The sequence below is a fragment of the Oncorhynchus clarkii genome, chromosome 4, assembly GCF_045791955.1.
Source record: "Oncorhynchus clarkii lewisi isolate Uvic-CL-2024 chromosome 4, UVic_Ocla_1.0, whole genome shotgun sequence".
Lineage (NCBI taxonomy): Eukaryota > Metazoa > Chordata > Actinopteri > Salmoniformes > Salmonidae > Oncorhynchus > Oncorhynchus clarkii.
Genome location: NC_092150.1, coordinates 29,815,541 through 29,830,608, shown reverse-complemented (window position 1 = coordinate 29,830,608; position 15,068 = coordinate 29,815,541). Strand labels below are relative to the sequence as shown.

General features: G+C 42.2%; 1 protein-coding gene across 12 annotated transcripts; it reads right to left on the bottom strand.

Annotated features, from left to right (window-relative positions):
- Positions 1 to 322: 322 nt before the first annotated feature.
- On the bottom strand, positions 323 to 14,537 carry LOC139406704 (exocyst complex component 1). Of its 12 annotated transcripts, none has more exons than XM_071149631.1 (20): positions 14,350 to 14,516; positions 13,546 to 13,677; positions 13,203 to 13,333; positions 12,850 to 13,009; positions 12,589 to 12,606; positions 10,543 to 10,730; positions 10,129 to 10,356; positions 9,054 to 9,296; positions 8,647 to 8,715; positions 6,463 to 6,612; positions 6,163 to 6,274; positions 5,255 to 5,299; positions 4,449 to 4,612; positions 4,194 to 4,295; positions 4,021 to 4,100; positions 2,354 to 2,582; positions 2,069 to 2,252; positions 1,731 to 1,930; positions 1,355 to 1,549; positions 323 to 1,148 (listed from the first exon to the last, which is right to left on the bottom strand). In XM_071149631.1, the coding sequence occupies exons 2-20, from the start codon at positions 13,667 to 13,669 to the stop codon at positions 996 to 998; spliced, it is 2,775 nt and encodes a 924-aa protein (XP_071005732.1). In that variant the 5' UTR covers positions 13,670 to 13,677; positions 14,350 to 14,516; the 3' UTR covers positions 323 to 995. The 12 variants fall into 12 exon arrangements, with proteins under 12 accessions (XP_071005732.1, XP_071005733.1, XP_071005736.1 ...); XM_071149632.1 differs by having other exon boundaries at positions 13,546 to 13,711; positions 14,350 to 14,500; XM_071149635.1 differs by lacking the exon at positions 5,255 to 5,299.
- Positions 14,538 to 15,068: the final 531 nt, after the last annotated feature.

Below are 15,068 nucleotides of genomic sequence, written 5' to 3'. Positions count from 1 at the left end.
CATGGATTTTTCATGAATGCAAAGCTGTCGTTCGACTCGCCCTGATCTGAACTAGCTAGCTAGCTTGTTCTCTGTCGGCGGTAAAGTAGTTTGAAAATGGCGCCGAAGCTCATCCCACTTCGCTTTAACTTCTCCATGGAAACGAGACACATGTCACCTGAACCTGTGCCAGTGAACATCTCCAAAGTCTCCAACGAGTTCAGTAATAGCCTACATTCAGTTCTACTTCGCAGTTGTAGTTATCACTACATAATGAATGAGCTCAGTGCTTCTAATCTAATGCCAACTATAAAATAGAAATATTAAACAAATCCATGAAAAATTTGACATTTTAACATTTATTTGGCAATATGGCATTCTGTTGAAAAGTTTGCAATCACACAAAAATATTCCAGTAGAAGACTGACATTATGTGACTATACAAAGTTCAAGACATCAGTGTGATGAAGGGGGCTTTAGATTTTGAGTAGTGTCAAACAAGCTAACATGTATTTGGCCCACAACATCATAATTTTGAAGAGTTTATCATGTACAGAGACAATGTGCGTTATAACAAAGGAAAATCACTTACAGAAGAAATCAGTAACATTGTGATCTCTGTGCAAATAAGATCTCACTCACTCATTCACTCACACACATTTACATAGGAGTCATTTAGCAGATGCTTTTATCCAGAGCAACTTACAGGAGCAATTAGGGTTAAGTGCCTTGCTCAAGGGCACAACGGCAGATTTTCACCTAGTCGGCTAGGCTTTTGTGCCTGCTACACACAAAACTTTTTACAACTGTTAATTCATTCCCATCCATACCAGTACTGCAGACAATTTCAAGTGCCATTTATTCAATTTCAATTAATGTACTTCGTATTGGCCACACAGCAATGATGGATTGGTTTCAGTAAATAGTGTTTCTTCTGTGTGTGGCACTATGAAGCAATAGAGAGCATGTGTAAAGTTATAATGGGACATATGAGCAATGAGAGCATATGTTTGTAATTAATGGGACTGGGCAATGCTTGAGAAGTACTCCAACATGTCTCCAATGGTAAACTCCATGGTGATACCAGACCCAGGGTAGCAACGGCCAATCAAGCCTTCAAAGTGTTTGTACTGACGAATGAACTCATCCTGCATGGAGTGCCACACCACCTATTGGAGAAATGGAAAAGTACACAACAACAAAAAAACAAGACCAGGATCAACCACTGAAACTACCAGCTGTTAAGTGAAACTAGTGAAACTACCAGCTGTTAAGATAACATATCTACAGATCTATAATAGATCAATACAATAAATGATCATTATAATAATCTATAATAGACACACTGCAAACTTCCAGTTTCTCTATCACTAACCTGTAACAGGCTCTCCTCCTCACACAAGTGCTTATCCACCTTCTTGTACAGGTTGTCCAGGCCCTTCTTCACCTCCTTGCCGGGGTACTCCTTGATAACTTTACGCAGCTCCTGTTTATTGAAAGCCAACTGGTAGCTGACCTCCTCCTCACGCACCCCCTGGGCCACACGCGCCTCCACTCCCTCAAAGAAGTGCTGCAAAGCATAGAGGCGTACTTGATCAACTTTGTGCATTTTTATTTCTGCACATTCAAGTATGCATGCCATGTAATATGTGAAATCACAATGCGTTACAGTTATCATATAACATGTATGTTACATATAAACATGAATCAAATGTACATTAGCTTTGTCAAGTGTAAACCCCCTCTCTTACATTGAGTTTCTCCAGGGGCTGGCCCAGGGAGTTGATGACGTAGGACTGCAGATGGTCTGTGTACTTGTGTTTGGCCTCTCGCCTCTCTGTCTCAAGGCAGGAGATCTTCAGGCGGGACTGTGTGGAGAAGATGTGGTGGAAGTTCTCCATCATCACCACGTCCCGGGGCGTCTTCTGACTCTCATTGGCCACTTTCTCCACTGGATACACGCCCAGCAAGACAAACACCAATCAGAGCACAGACTATCAGCCAACCACATTACTCAACATACACACAAAACAGTCACCAATCATAATATTCGATCTTCCTGACAACACAGGGCAAGTATTAGACCTACCATTCATAAAGACGGCTCTGATAAGCTTGACATATGCCTTGTCCAGATCCCCTCTGCGCTCTGCATTACGGAAGATGGTTTCAGCCAGCTCTGCAAACTCCTCGAACCCAGTGACAAAGGGCAGGATGCCCACCTTGCTCTTCTTAGAGATCTTCACCTCCTCCATCTGTCTGATCTGACCAGACTGAGAGAAACATGAACAGCTTCACACACACATCCAACAGTCTGTAGCAGTACTAGATACACAGATCAACAGACTCAACTGTTAACCTGAACTCTACTCACAATGCACTTGTCAAAGTTTCTCTTGACGGTGACCAGCACATTGCCGAGGGTGGTGCTGAGGTAGGAAGTGGGGTCCACATTCTGGGCTGTCCACACGTGGTGACTCATCTTCACCAGCATGTACAGGGAGTGGAAGCTGTCGATCTTGTCTCCCAGGGCGATGAGGCTGTTGAGTTCCGTCTCAATGCTCTGGAAGATCTTGTTCATCATCAATCGCACCATGTCCTTCCTGAGGAGGACCAGACGGGTGATAAGACACAGAACAAAAGATCATAATATGGTAAAAGTGAAGAGGAGGATAGAAGTGGACCATGAAAAATGGTATTTGGACTTGTCATATTTGTCGCATGTTTACTGCCCCAAGTACAGTGGTTACCAACCGGTTGATTGTGATCTTCAAGGCATTCCTAGTCGATCACCAAACATTTCTGAAGAAAAGCCAACAATAAAGGCTTGCGCTCCTTTTTCAATGTATTTTTTCACTGCTGGCGGGAGGTGCACATGATTCAGAAGCCATGTGCACCGGGTAGGCAAAATGTCCCAATTTTGAACCTTTTCAATTGTCTGAAAATACAAAACTCTGGGAGCTCTGTGGCTAAATCAAGTGTGCCTACTGCGCTGGCCAATCGGATAGCTCACAGCCTACAGCTTCCAGCAAAGTGTGATACTAGCCTACATGAGATTTCGTAACATTTTAAAAGCCATGACTAGAGAGAGAATACAGCAAAGTGCTGCTGTTTTTAAGAGTGAGTTCATGTTTACGTTTTTATTCAGCATTGACAACACTTTTTATTCAACACTATTACATAACAAAAAACATGCTTCTCCATACTACCACTTGCGCTGCACTGAATTAGTAGCCAGGTGTATCGATAGCCCTGTATTTGTATTATTTTGTGCATGAGGCAGATGCGGTGAGACTCGAGTTTTGCCATCAGGTGGAAGACTGTGTCCCCTCTGGTCAGTCTCACTGGAGAAAACGATTGAGAGAACAGGGACCGTGAGAGGAACCGTGAGAGGTGAACCCTCTGCTGCGCTCTCCCTCCGCTAAGACTAATAATGTGTTCAAAACAACTGTGAACTAGGACATCTCCGACTCGTTTTGAAAGGTCATCCAACTCGGAATTCCAAGTAGGAAACTTGTGCATCTTTCTAGAGTTCCGACCTGAAGATCACTGACATGATTTTACCTCCTTGTTTTCCAGAGTTCCCAGTTCTTGAAAGAACCATGACCATCAGATGCAGGTACCACCAGTCCAGTAAAATAAAAAAAGCGAATTATTTGCAAATTATTTCAAATTATACTCAGCTGTGCCTCACACGTGCTAACCAACTGATCTATTTTGTTATCAAAGCTGGAGTTTTGAAATATGATATGGTCTGAGAATAAAAATATTGTAAGGACAGGCATATAGCCAATATGCTGTGATAATGTATTTGGCCTACTGCACAAACCTCATTCCTACATAACTGTTATAATTAGGTTAATGTTACATTTTTTTAAGTCATGTTAAAAAATACAATCTGAGCAGTCGATCATGGCTTACTTTTTGACTGAGAAAGTGATCTTGACTCAGAGAAAGTTGGTGACCACTGCCCTAGCACTATTGATGGACATTCAGAGCATACAGTAAATGTCAGTAAGAGATGAGAGGCTAGCTACTCACTCAGTCAATGACATTGAGTGTCTGTGTTCCCCTGGAGGGGGCTGTCTGGAGGGCACCCCTCCATCAGACTCCACTTCTCCCTGATAGAACAAAAAAACTGTGGTTAATCATTTAGAAGTTACTCATAATCTCACTTGCAAACACTCAGCCAGTCAGACTAGCATGGAATTCACCTGAGCCAGGGTGGGGTGCTGCTGTAGCTTGAAGAACTTGCTGATGAAGTCTTGTTCTGCTAGACATAGAGGCTCCAGCTCACTAAGAACCTGCTCAAAGATCTACAGAAAGAGAGACACCTACATCAATTGATCAAACATAAATAAAACACACAAAACAAATGGTGCATCTAAAACGATAAAGAGATCTACAAAAAACCACGGGTAGTATGTGCAATATATAGACTGTAGTATGGCCCTGTCTGTGAGCATCACCTTGTCGAACTTGGTCCTGTCGGCCACATCCAGGTCTGAGGCAGACATGTTGCCCATGTCCAGCAGAGAGGAGGACTGGGAGCGCCTGCTGCTGGAGCCCTGCACTGCCAGTTTATTCAGACTGGAGGTGGAGCCCGTCAGCTTCCCAGAGCTACCATGCAGGCCTGGGGCACCAGAGGGGAAACAGTTGAAGGCTCGTTCTAACCACAGGCTAAATACTAGTCTGTGGAACATTTCCCTATCTATAGCCCATGAGACCAAAGCTGCATTCACATGGACTTATTTTCAAAGCAGAGCAACTGTGCTGTTAAAAATAAAGAACTTTGTGGCATCTCAAAAAAAAGTGTGCCACAAAGCCCACGTGAATATGCATCTTTAAAACATGTTAGTTTAGCGGTAATTACACATAACATGAACAGCTGAAAACAATTGAGAGACAAAAACATATGCAACATTGAAACGTTGAAAGGCGTGCTCGGTGATAAAGACCATTAAATATCTTATTATGGATGTTGGACATTCATTATCAGAGAACCTCGCTGGATGAGTAGGATCCTATGCCATACAGAATGTACATGCTCATTGTTTTTAAATGTCTGATCGGTGTTAGTTTAGGTGCTCTTTAAAAAGTGGCCTGTAGAACGTTCTATGGATGGCAGATTGGGGTTACTCTAGGTGGAAGGCTGAGGGAAGGGCCCTGGCTGTGCAACAGTATCAGGGACACAGTAGTGGGGAGCAGGTGGGGTGGGTGTGGGTGGGTGGCAGGTTACAGGGGTCTCACTGCGTGACCCGTATGGGATACTTACTTTCCGTTTCCTGTTTGAGAGCACTCTCTTTCCGTGGAAGCGTGGCTGGCGGCCAGTTAGAACGACAGGCATCAGAGACAGAGACATGTTAGGCTCATGACATGAAGAATGGGGGCACGTTAAGGAGGTGAGAGTCAAAGGTAACAGACTGAAATGCACTGCAGAGGCTGTGGTTGGCCTTAAGAAAGCCTTTTTGAAAACAAAAGTTTTGCTCATTTTGTTAACTAGAGAGAAAAGCTAAGACTGAAATTCAGAATTCAGGAAGCAGAGCCTTATATTCCTCCCAAATGAAAGGACCGTTTTTAGAGCATTAAATACAGTATATTTCAGTTTACTTTACAGGTAAACTTAAATGAGGGATTTCATTCCCCATGTAATGTTTAGGCTCCCCAGTTAGTCTTAAAACACTAAATTAGTGAAGTCATACTCTGCAGTTAAAATGAGTAGCAGGGTTAATTTTAGGCTCTTCATACAGTAAACAGACAAATAGGGAAATAACAATGAGCAAAACAATGACATCACACAGGGGCCTTTCCTAGGCAGTGAAAGCTATGACACAGGAAGCAGTACAGGGCAGTTAACTACATGTAGTTGTGAATGCTGTTACCATATAGTCCAGGAATACCGCAAGGGGAACCATGCAGAAAAAGCTGGTGATGTTAACAGTATAGATGGACAAATATTGAACAGAATTACACACACTTACCTCAAAACCAAATCACATAAATACAGTACACACACACCACAAATACAAACCATACGCAAAAACCCAAGGGGAAAAAAACAGCACCTAATTGGCTAAACAACACCACAAACAAACCCCACAGCAACTACAAGCTCTCATAGGGAAAAGAAAAGACAAACAATCACATAAACATCACACATTTAAAAACACGCCAAGGTCTTACCAAACTTATTTCCCTTCCCCTCTTTGGTTGTGCCCGCCATTTTGATCTTCGCCACCTCAAAGAAATCTTTGATTTCTCGTTCATATAATCTGGTCATGTAATCAACATAGGTCTGAAAACAGAGGGAGAAAAATACCTGTCTACTTGTTATGAGACACAGTAAGCAATGATGGTAGGGCTGCTGGTGATGGAGACGTTATAGTAGTGGTGGTAATGGTGATAACAATAGAATATAGCTAGGGCAAGGGCAGTAATAATGATGATGATGATGATGATGATCTTTGAGAAGAAGCCACTCACCCTGGACAGGCCGTCATACTTCTCTCTCTGGGTGTTCTTGAGCCACTCCATGAGCTTGGCGTATCGCAGCAGGTCCCTGTGCAGGGGGCTGTGTTTAGGCAGGGTCAGCTCTGCCGTGTGTTGGGAAAGCGTGGAGCTCTGGTCATGGCCCTGGATGTAGGGAACACAGGTAGTTAACACAGCTCATATAGAGAAACACCCTCTCAAACACACACACACAGGCAGGGAGAGACTTTTTCTTGAACCATCTTGGTCCCTTTAAGGACATCCCCTGCATTCATAGGGACAGGTTGTGTGGCCCGATGGACCACTGAGGTAGTATAAGATTAACTGTTCAGATATTCAACCTCAACATTCAAATAACCTCATCGACAAGAACATCCCGGCATTTGTAGATTTTCAAGCTTTTTTCCCTTTCTCAGTTAACTTATGGCTGGGGGCAGTATTGAGTAGCTTGGATGAATAAGGTGTCCAGAGTAAACTGTCTGCTACTCAGGCCCAGTTGCTAATATATGCATATTATTAGATTTGGATAGAAAACACTCTGAAGTTTCTAAAACTGTTTGAATGATGTCTGTGAGTATAACAGAACTCATATTGCAGGCAAAAACCTGAGAAAAAATCCAAACAGGAAGTGGGAAATCTGAGATTTGTAGTTTTTCAACTCATTCCCAATTGCATACACAGTGTCTATGGGGTCATATTGCACTTCCTAAGGCTTCCACTAGATGTCAACAGTCTTTAGAACCTTGTTTGATGCTTCTACTGTGAAGTGGGGGCGAATGAGAAGGGAATGAGTCAGAGGTCTGCCAGAGACCATGAGCTGACCACGCGCGTTCACGTGATAGTTAGCTTGAGTTCCATTGCATTTCTACAGACAAAGGAATTCTCCGGTTGGAACATTATTGAAGATTTATGTTAAAAACATCCTAAAGATTGATTCTATACATCGTTTGACATGTTTCTACGGACTGTAATGGAATTTTTTGACATTTCGTCTGCTCCTAGTGAACGCGCGTCATGAATTTGGATTACTGTGCTAAACGCGGTAACATAAAGGAGGTATTTGGACATAAATTATGGACTTTATCGAACAAATCAAACATCTATTGTGGAACTGGGATTCATGGGAGTGCATTCTGATGAGGATCATCAAAGGTAAGTGTATATTTATAATGCTATTTCTGACTACACAACATGGCGGATATCTGTTTGGGTTGTTTTGGTCCCTGAGCGCTGTACTCAGATTATTGCATGGTGTGCTTTTTCGGTAAAGCTTTTTTGAAATCTGACAACAGTTGCATTAAGGAGAAGTGTATCTATAATTTCATGCATAATAGTTGTATCTTTTATTAATGTTTATTATGAGTATTTCTGTCAATTGATTGCAAAATCACCGGATGTTTTGGAACTACTGAACATAACGCGCCAATGTATACTGAGATTTTTTTATATAAATATGAACTTTATCGAACAAAACATACATGTATTGTGTAACATGAAGTATTGTGTAACATGTAGCATCAAAGGTTAGTGATTTCTCTCTATTTCTGCTTTTCGTGACTCCTCTCTTTGGCTGTAAAAATGGCTGTTTCTCTGTGACTAGGCACTCACCTAACATAATCGTTTTGTTTGCTTTCGTCGTAAAGCCTTTTTGAAATCGGACACTGTGGTGGGTTTAACAGGAAGTGCATCTTTAAAATGGTGTAAAATACTTGTATGTTTGAGGAATTTTAATTATGGGATTTCTGTTGTTTTTAATTTGGCGCCCTGCACTTTCACTGGCTGTTGTCATATCGATCCCGTTAGCGGGATCTCAGCCCAAAGAGGTTAATTCACTTGCTTCTAGGGCTGCTACCAAGCATGCAGACAGGCAGCAGTATTATGACATGGCACCCCAGCACAGCAAAGTCACAGCAGCACTCTGACACAGGAAGGAAGCAAAGTGCAAGGGGAGCCCAGTCAATCCTTCAATGGAGGTGGTGGAGCAAGGTCTGAGACGTTTCTGAGGCGTTCAGACCCATTGAGATGAAAGAGAGGAGGGTTAGCTAAGAAGTCATGAGCAGCACAACTCATGCGGTCAGTAATGCATTTTGTGAAGAAATCAGGGGCGTGTAGATAAGTAGGAAAGGTCAGCGGTAAGAGGGGAAGGGTCAATGGGGTTGCTGTGAGGGTACTACTCACTGGAAGCGACATACAGGAGGACCTATAGAACTGAGGGATGGTCATTTTGAAGTGACTGAAGTGGTTGAACTGACAGGGACAGAGAGCAGAGTGGGGTGGTTCAGAGTGAGGCAGAGAGTGAAGGACAGGAGGACCAGAGTAGTACAGGAAGGAAACAGCATAGAGACAGGAAGTGACACGATCAGAGGAAACAGAGCTTAAACTAGGAAGTGGATGAGGAGGACAGAAAAAGCCGCCTGCCAAAGGCAGGAAACATTCAAATACTGTAACAAGAAATGTGTACAGCACTCTGTTATGCCTCATTTCTAGTCATAAATGTTGTTCAATACGAATCTGAATATAAATCTTGAGACCATGTTTAAATTACCTAGAGGACTAGTGAAGTGTTACTGTGTTGTGTGGATTACCTGGTGGACGAACACGTTGTTGAGGTGATTGGTGAGGCGCCGGGCAAAAGTATCTCTGAGCTCAGTGAACAGGTGCTGCTGCTGTTTCACAGCCATCAGTTTCTCATGACCTGGTCTAAGTGCCACGTTCATGCACTGCAGTAGAGCCTCAGAAGCATTGATACAGGCCTCAATGCCTTTGGGCGAGGACAAGTCTCCATCCTGCAGGGCCCTGATGTGTCCCTTCGACAAGTCCATATAATTCTGAGGGACAGGTATTCATCATTTACATTTAAATTGTAGTCATTTAGCACACTTTTTCACTCAGTCCCCCTTTCCAGCATTGGGGAACATCCTCCATCCTCCCTGTGCGAGCGCACCATGTCTATTTGTATGGTCACAAGCTCTGTTCATGACACAAACTGTTCATACATGACACAAAATGTTGCAGTTTTGAACCTACATTTTCTTGCAATTCTATAACATGGCCATGTCTAATGTTTATTCATGTGATATCTGAGTGACTCAAACATCACAACAAAATCTATGGGCTAAAAAACCTAGCTAAAAAAAACATTAGCTGACATGGGCTAATTGATCTTTATAACTTTCTGACAAGTTATAAACAGCTCTCTAAGTAAGGTTTGCAATGAGTAACATGACAAGACGAACTGATGCTGCACTATCCAATTTCGAAATCGCACCTTGTGCATTCTACTATTATAAGCCAGACTGACTTTTGAAAAAAAAAAAAAACATTGAACCACCGCTTTAGCAGATGCTCTAATCAACCATGTACAGCATCAATTGGAGTTAAGTGCTTTGCTCAAGCGCAACTCAAAAGATTTTTCACCTAGTAGTCTTGGTGATTCGAACCAGCAACCTTTCGGTTACTGACCCAACGCTGTTAACCGCTATGCTACCTGCCCGCCCCTCATCATTCAACATCACCTCATTAATTCAAACCAACAAGTCAAAGAAAACGAGCCATATCTTGTGGTACTGCATTGTAATCGTACCAAATAGAGGCAAACCATTCATCCAAACAAACCAACAGCAACAGGAAACCTCCCCCCACATCAACCACAATGCTCACCACCAGGAACTGGATCTCGTCCAGCAGCTTGCCATTGTTGGTGTTGCTGATCTGGATGAGGCGGTTGCTCTGGGAGATCTGGTCCATCTGCTCCTTGACGCTCTGCAGCATCTCCTCATAACTGCTCAGCTTGCCCTCGATGGTGTCCACTTCCGACAGAGCCTCGTCCAGCAGCTGCATCAGGATGTTCACCTGCTTCTCAGATGCCATGATGGACTGGATGTTGGCCTGGGATTGGGGGGATTATTGGAGGTGGTCACTTTAACTACACTGTTCATCAAATCACAGTGAGCCAAACCACACTGTAATGTGCTCAACCATAAATCACAAAGGGCAGTAGTCTGCACATGTCAGGCAACTCAAGTCTATGTTGTCCTCAAGAAGACCCAAGTCTCAATGGCGCTGTCTACTTACCCCATCCAGAACCTGTAGCTCCCTGGAGAGTTTCTCAGCAAAGGCCTCTGCGTTAGAGATGGCATACTCGCACACCTCCATCATGCCTTCAATGTCTTGCTCCTCACGGGCATTCAGCTCTTGGTAGTCATCCAGAGCATCCTCGTCACCCCCGGCAACACTCTGGCTCTCACCACTGGGGACTGACTCTAAACCAAGGACGGAGAGGATGGTTTAACATTGTGCACAGCGCATACAGTACAGTACACACACATCCACACAAACAAACGTCACCCTTCCATTTGAACAAATATACAATCAAAAACACACACTACCGGTCAAAAGTTTGAGAACACCCACTCATTCAAGGGTTTTTCTTTATTTTTACATTGTAGAATAAAAGTAAAGACATCAAAACTGCAAAAGAACACATATGGAATCATGTATTAACCAACAACAAAAAAAGTGTTAAACATATCAAAATATATTTTATATTTGAGATTCTTCAAATAGCCACCCTCTGCCTTGATGACAGCTTTGCACACTCCTGGCATTCACTCAACCAGCTTCATGAGGTAGTCACCTGGAATGCTTTTCAATTAACAGTTGTGCCTTGTTAAAGGTTCATTTGTGAAATTTCTTTCCTTCTTCATGTATTTGTGCCAATCAGTTGTGTTGTGACAAGGTAGGGGTGGTATACAGAAGATAGCCCTATTTGGTAAAAGACCAAGTCCATATTATGGCAAGAACAGCTCAAATAAGCAAAGGGAAATGACAGTCCATCATTACGTTAAGACATGAAGGTCAGTCAATCCGGAAAACTTCAATTTTGCAGTCGCAAAAAGCATCAAGTGCTATGATGAAACTGGCTCTCATGAGGACCGCCACAGGAATGAAAGACCCAGAGTTACCTCTGCTGCAGAGGATAAGTTCATCAGAGTTACCAGACTCAGAAATTGCAGCCCAAATAAATGCTTCACAGAGTTCAAGTAACAGACACATCTCAACATCAACTGTTCAGAGGAGACTGTGTGAATCAGGTCTTCATGGTCGAAGTGCTGCAAAGAAACCACTACTAAAGGACACCAATAATAAGAAGAGACTTGCTTGGGCCAAGAAACATGATTAATGGCCATTAGATCGGTGGAAATTTGTCCTTTGGTCTGGAGTCCAAATTTTAGATTTTTGGTCCCAACCACTGTGTCTTTGTGAGACGCGGTGTGGGTGAACGGATAATCTCCGCATGTATATTTCCCACCGTAAAGCATGGAGGCGGAGGTGTGATGGTGCTTTGCTGGGGACACTGTCAGGGATTTATTTAGAAATCAAGGCACACTTAACCAGCATGGCTACCACAGCATTCTGAAGTGATACACCATCCCATCTGGTTTGGGCTTAGTGGTACTATCATTTGTATTTGAACAGGTCAATGACCCAACACACCTCCAGGCAGTGTAAGGGCTATTTGACCAAGAAAGAGAGTGATGGAGTGCTGCATCAGATTGAGATGGTTGGACCGCAGAATGAAGGAAAAGCAGCCAACAAGTGCTCAGCAAATGTGGGAACTCCTTCAAGACTGTTGGAAAAGCATTCCAGGTGAAGCTGGTTGAGAGAATGCCAAGAGTGTGCAAAGCTTTCATCAAGGCAAAGTGTGGTTATTTAAAGAATCTCAAATATAAAATATATATTTGTTTAACACTTTTTTGGTTACTACATGATTCCATATGTGTTACTTCATACAATATAGAAAATTGTAAAAAATTAAGAAAAACCCTTGAATGTGTAGGTGTTCTAAAAAAAAATGACCGGTAGTGCATACACTATAGAAAATGTCTATACAAAAACAGGACATACTAATATTCATACTGACTTGCCTAGTTAAATAAATGTTAAAATATTTAATAAACATCTAGTAACACCCATTCAGAAGCCACTCACTCAATATCCAAATAAGGCAAACAATAGCAACAACTTTCAAAGATGTGCGAGTCTACTATGAGAATAGTGAATCAACACCATGAAATCACAATGAAGAGGAAATGGGAAAAGAAGTTAAGTGCTACCAACCTTCCGCTTTAGGAAGCTCTGGCCATTGACAGTTTAAGAGAGAAGAGTGAGAATAAAGACGTGTTAAGCCACAGAAAGCCACACCAAAGGCCAACTCACAGGTTAAATAGATTTATCTGGAAACACTTCAGGTTGAGTTCAGGAGATTGGGAACAGGCAAGAAAGAAAAGTATCACAGATGCAAGGTACAGGGATCAGCGAGGGTCACTAGAAAAACATACATGCTTTTGATCCTACCCCATAGTTAGAGAGCTGTCATACCTTCGAGCAGCTGGGAACTGACATTCACAAACTCCACCTTCTTCCGCAGGTAACGCTGGTTCAGCTTCCAAATGCAGGAGATGAAGGAATTCTTCTCAGCTGTGCTGCTGGCCACCCATCGATACACCTTCTCAAAATGGAGGTCAAACTCTGGATTCTCCTGAATGACAAGAGCAGAAGAGATGCCATATGTGAATATCAATACAATTAGCAGGAGGATAAAGCATATGAGGAAAGGAAGGAAAAGAAGAATACCCACGTTAGGAGGAAGAGAGGGAGATAGAGACAAGGTTCTATGAGAAATTACATTCAGGCAGTGAGAGGAAGTTGAGAAAAATGACTCTTTCCCTGACCTTGCTGGCATCTTTTGCATCCACTTCAGCCAGATCCCTCAGTTCCCAGGCCATCTGCCGTTTGTAGAAATCCCCTTTGTCTGACTTCTTCACTTTGACCACTCTCACCTGCACCGGCCTCTCTGTGGTGACTGATGTAGAAGCATCAAACCGTTATAATAGTCTAATAATGGGGTAAAAGTGATATGTGGATCCATTTCTGTAAGCCTTATCAGTGAAATCACTGTTTCTGATGTTAAATCTCTGACAGTGGTTTTCAAGTCCGGAATGTTTACATCATGACACTGGTGAGATGGTGAAAATAGCTGATTTGTGTTAGACTTTAAAGGCATTTATGCCACACCTGTGGCACACAGGAAGCAGTTCTTCTTCTTTTTCCCCGCCTTGCAGACGTTGACGATGCTGAGGAGACGCTCATCATTGGGCGTAAAGATGTCCCTCTGGAGGGCGTGCTTGATGGCTGTCATTGTTGTTACTGTAAATACAAATCAGGCAGACATAATGCTAGCCTGACGGCTCGCAGTAAATTCGTCTGCTACAAGAAACGAACGTCCGTGCGCGTAGCGTTTGGCCGGAGCAAGAAGTCTGGGTAGCCAGGCAAACTCAATGCAACCTTTATATAATTACGTTTTACTGCAGGAAAACACACATCATTGTATTCCTCCCAGAGGGACACAAACTATGACACTATAATTTACAAATAAGTTACAACTATAGTATAGTACCATATTACTCAAGATTTGTACCTGTCTACCTGATCATTTTCCGACCTTCCTGCAGTATACATTAACACTATGGTAAGAACGTTTGCACCGTTTACATCACAGTATTGCTGGTCAATGGTGCAGTCAAAATAAGTAAACAACGGTTAGCTAGCATGATGTAGTTAGCCAAAATGGTTCTAGACGTGTCTAGCGATTGACAGCTAGCTAGCTATACAGGCCAGACAGCTAGCTACATGGAAACAAAAGGGCCATCCTGTTGGCTATATCGTTCTGCAAAGTGAGGACAGTGTCCTTCAGACAGCTAGTTAGCTGTCTCGAAAAGCATGAGAAGCAGGCCATTCCTCCTGGCTAACTGCTAACGTTACTAGGTTAGCTAGCAAAGTTGTTAGGCTAGCTTGGTGTCTTATACAGAACATACGTACCTTAAATTGGATGTTGATAGAGAATCTAATGCACTAGGGATGTTCTACACTCAATCACTATTTATTTTAATTTAAACGTTATATATTTTTTAGCGCTATTAAAGCAAAAATATTAAGCAATCTTCTCCACTGCTATAAAACAGGCAAGAATAACTAACTACTTCCGGGTCACGTATTTTTGGAGTCCTTCAGAATATGTCCCGTTCTGTATACTTTATAAATTAATAATGAGGGTGAAATTATGGAAAATATGCACAATTATCTATATATTTATACTAGCTATCATACATATAATAATTATAAGTATTTATATGAAATATTATGTGATTATTTTTTATAAAAAAACGTTGAACCCTAAATGTTTTTGGTGTGTAAACTTCTATCATGTATTGCACTGTACATACTTTTCTGTACAAGGGGGTCCATTCTGAAGTACATTCATGAAGAAACATAGTGTGAATAAATATGTAGGACATTTTCTATTTTTAGTGTGTAGGCTGTACGTTTTCTGTAGGTTACATATGCCTACATGTAGTTTACAGACATCAATGTGAGGAATCAATCCCCAGAAAATCTAATCAAATTGAGATTTACACATACTGTAATTGATTTATGGAAATAAGTGGGAATTATTTACTTTTCCATGTTATTAGTGAAGAATCACATTTCAGTGGTTGTGAGGAATTAGGAGGTTTCATAAACTGGCAAAACCTCAAACA

Bases quoted from the DNA above. Each gene is read 5' to 3' on its own strand.
- LOC139406704 (XM_071149631.1), bottom strand. From the start codon at position 13,669: ATGACAGCCATCAAGCACGCCCTCCAGAGGGACATCTTTACGCCCAAT. The intron at 4,101-4,193 runs GTGAATTCCATG...TTGTTCTATCAG, and splicing joins AGCACCCCACCCTGGCTCAG to GGAGAAGTGGAGTCTGATGG. The intron at 2,583-4,020 runs GTGAGTAGCTAG...GGTCCTCCTCAG, and splicing joins CACTCAATGTCATTGACTGA to GAAGGACATGGTGCGATTGA.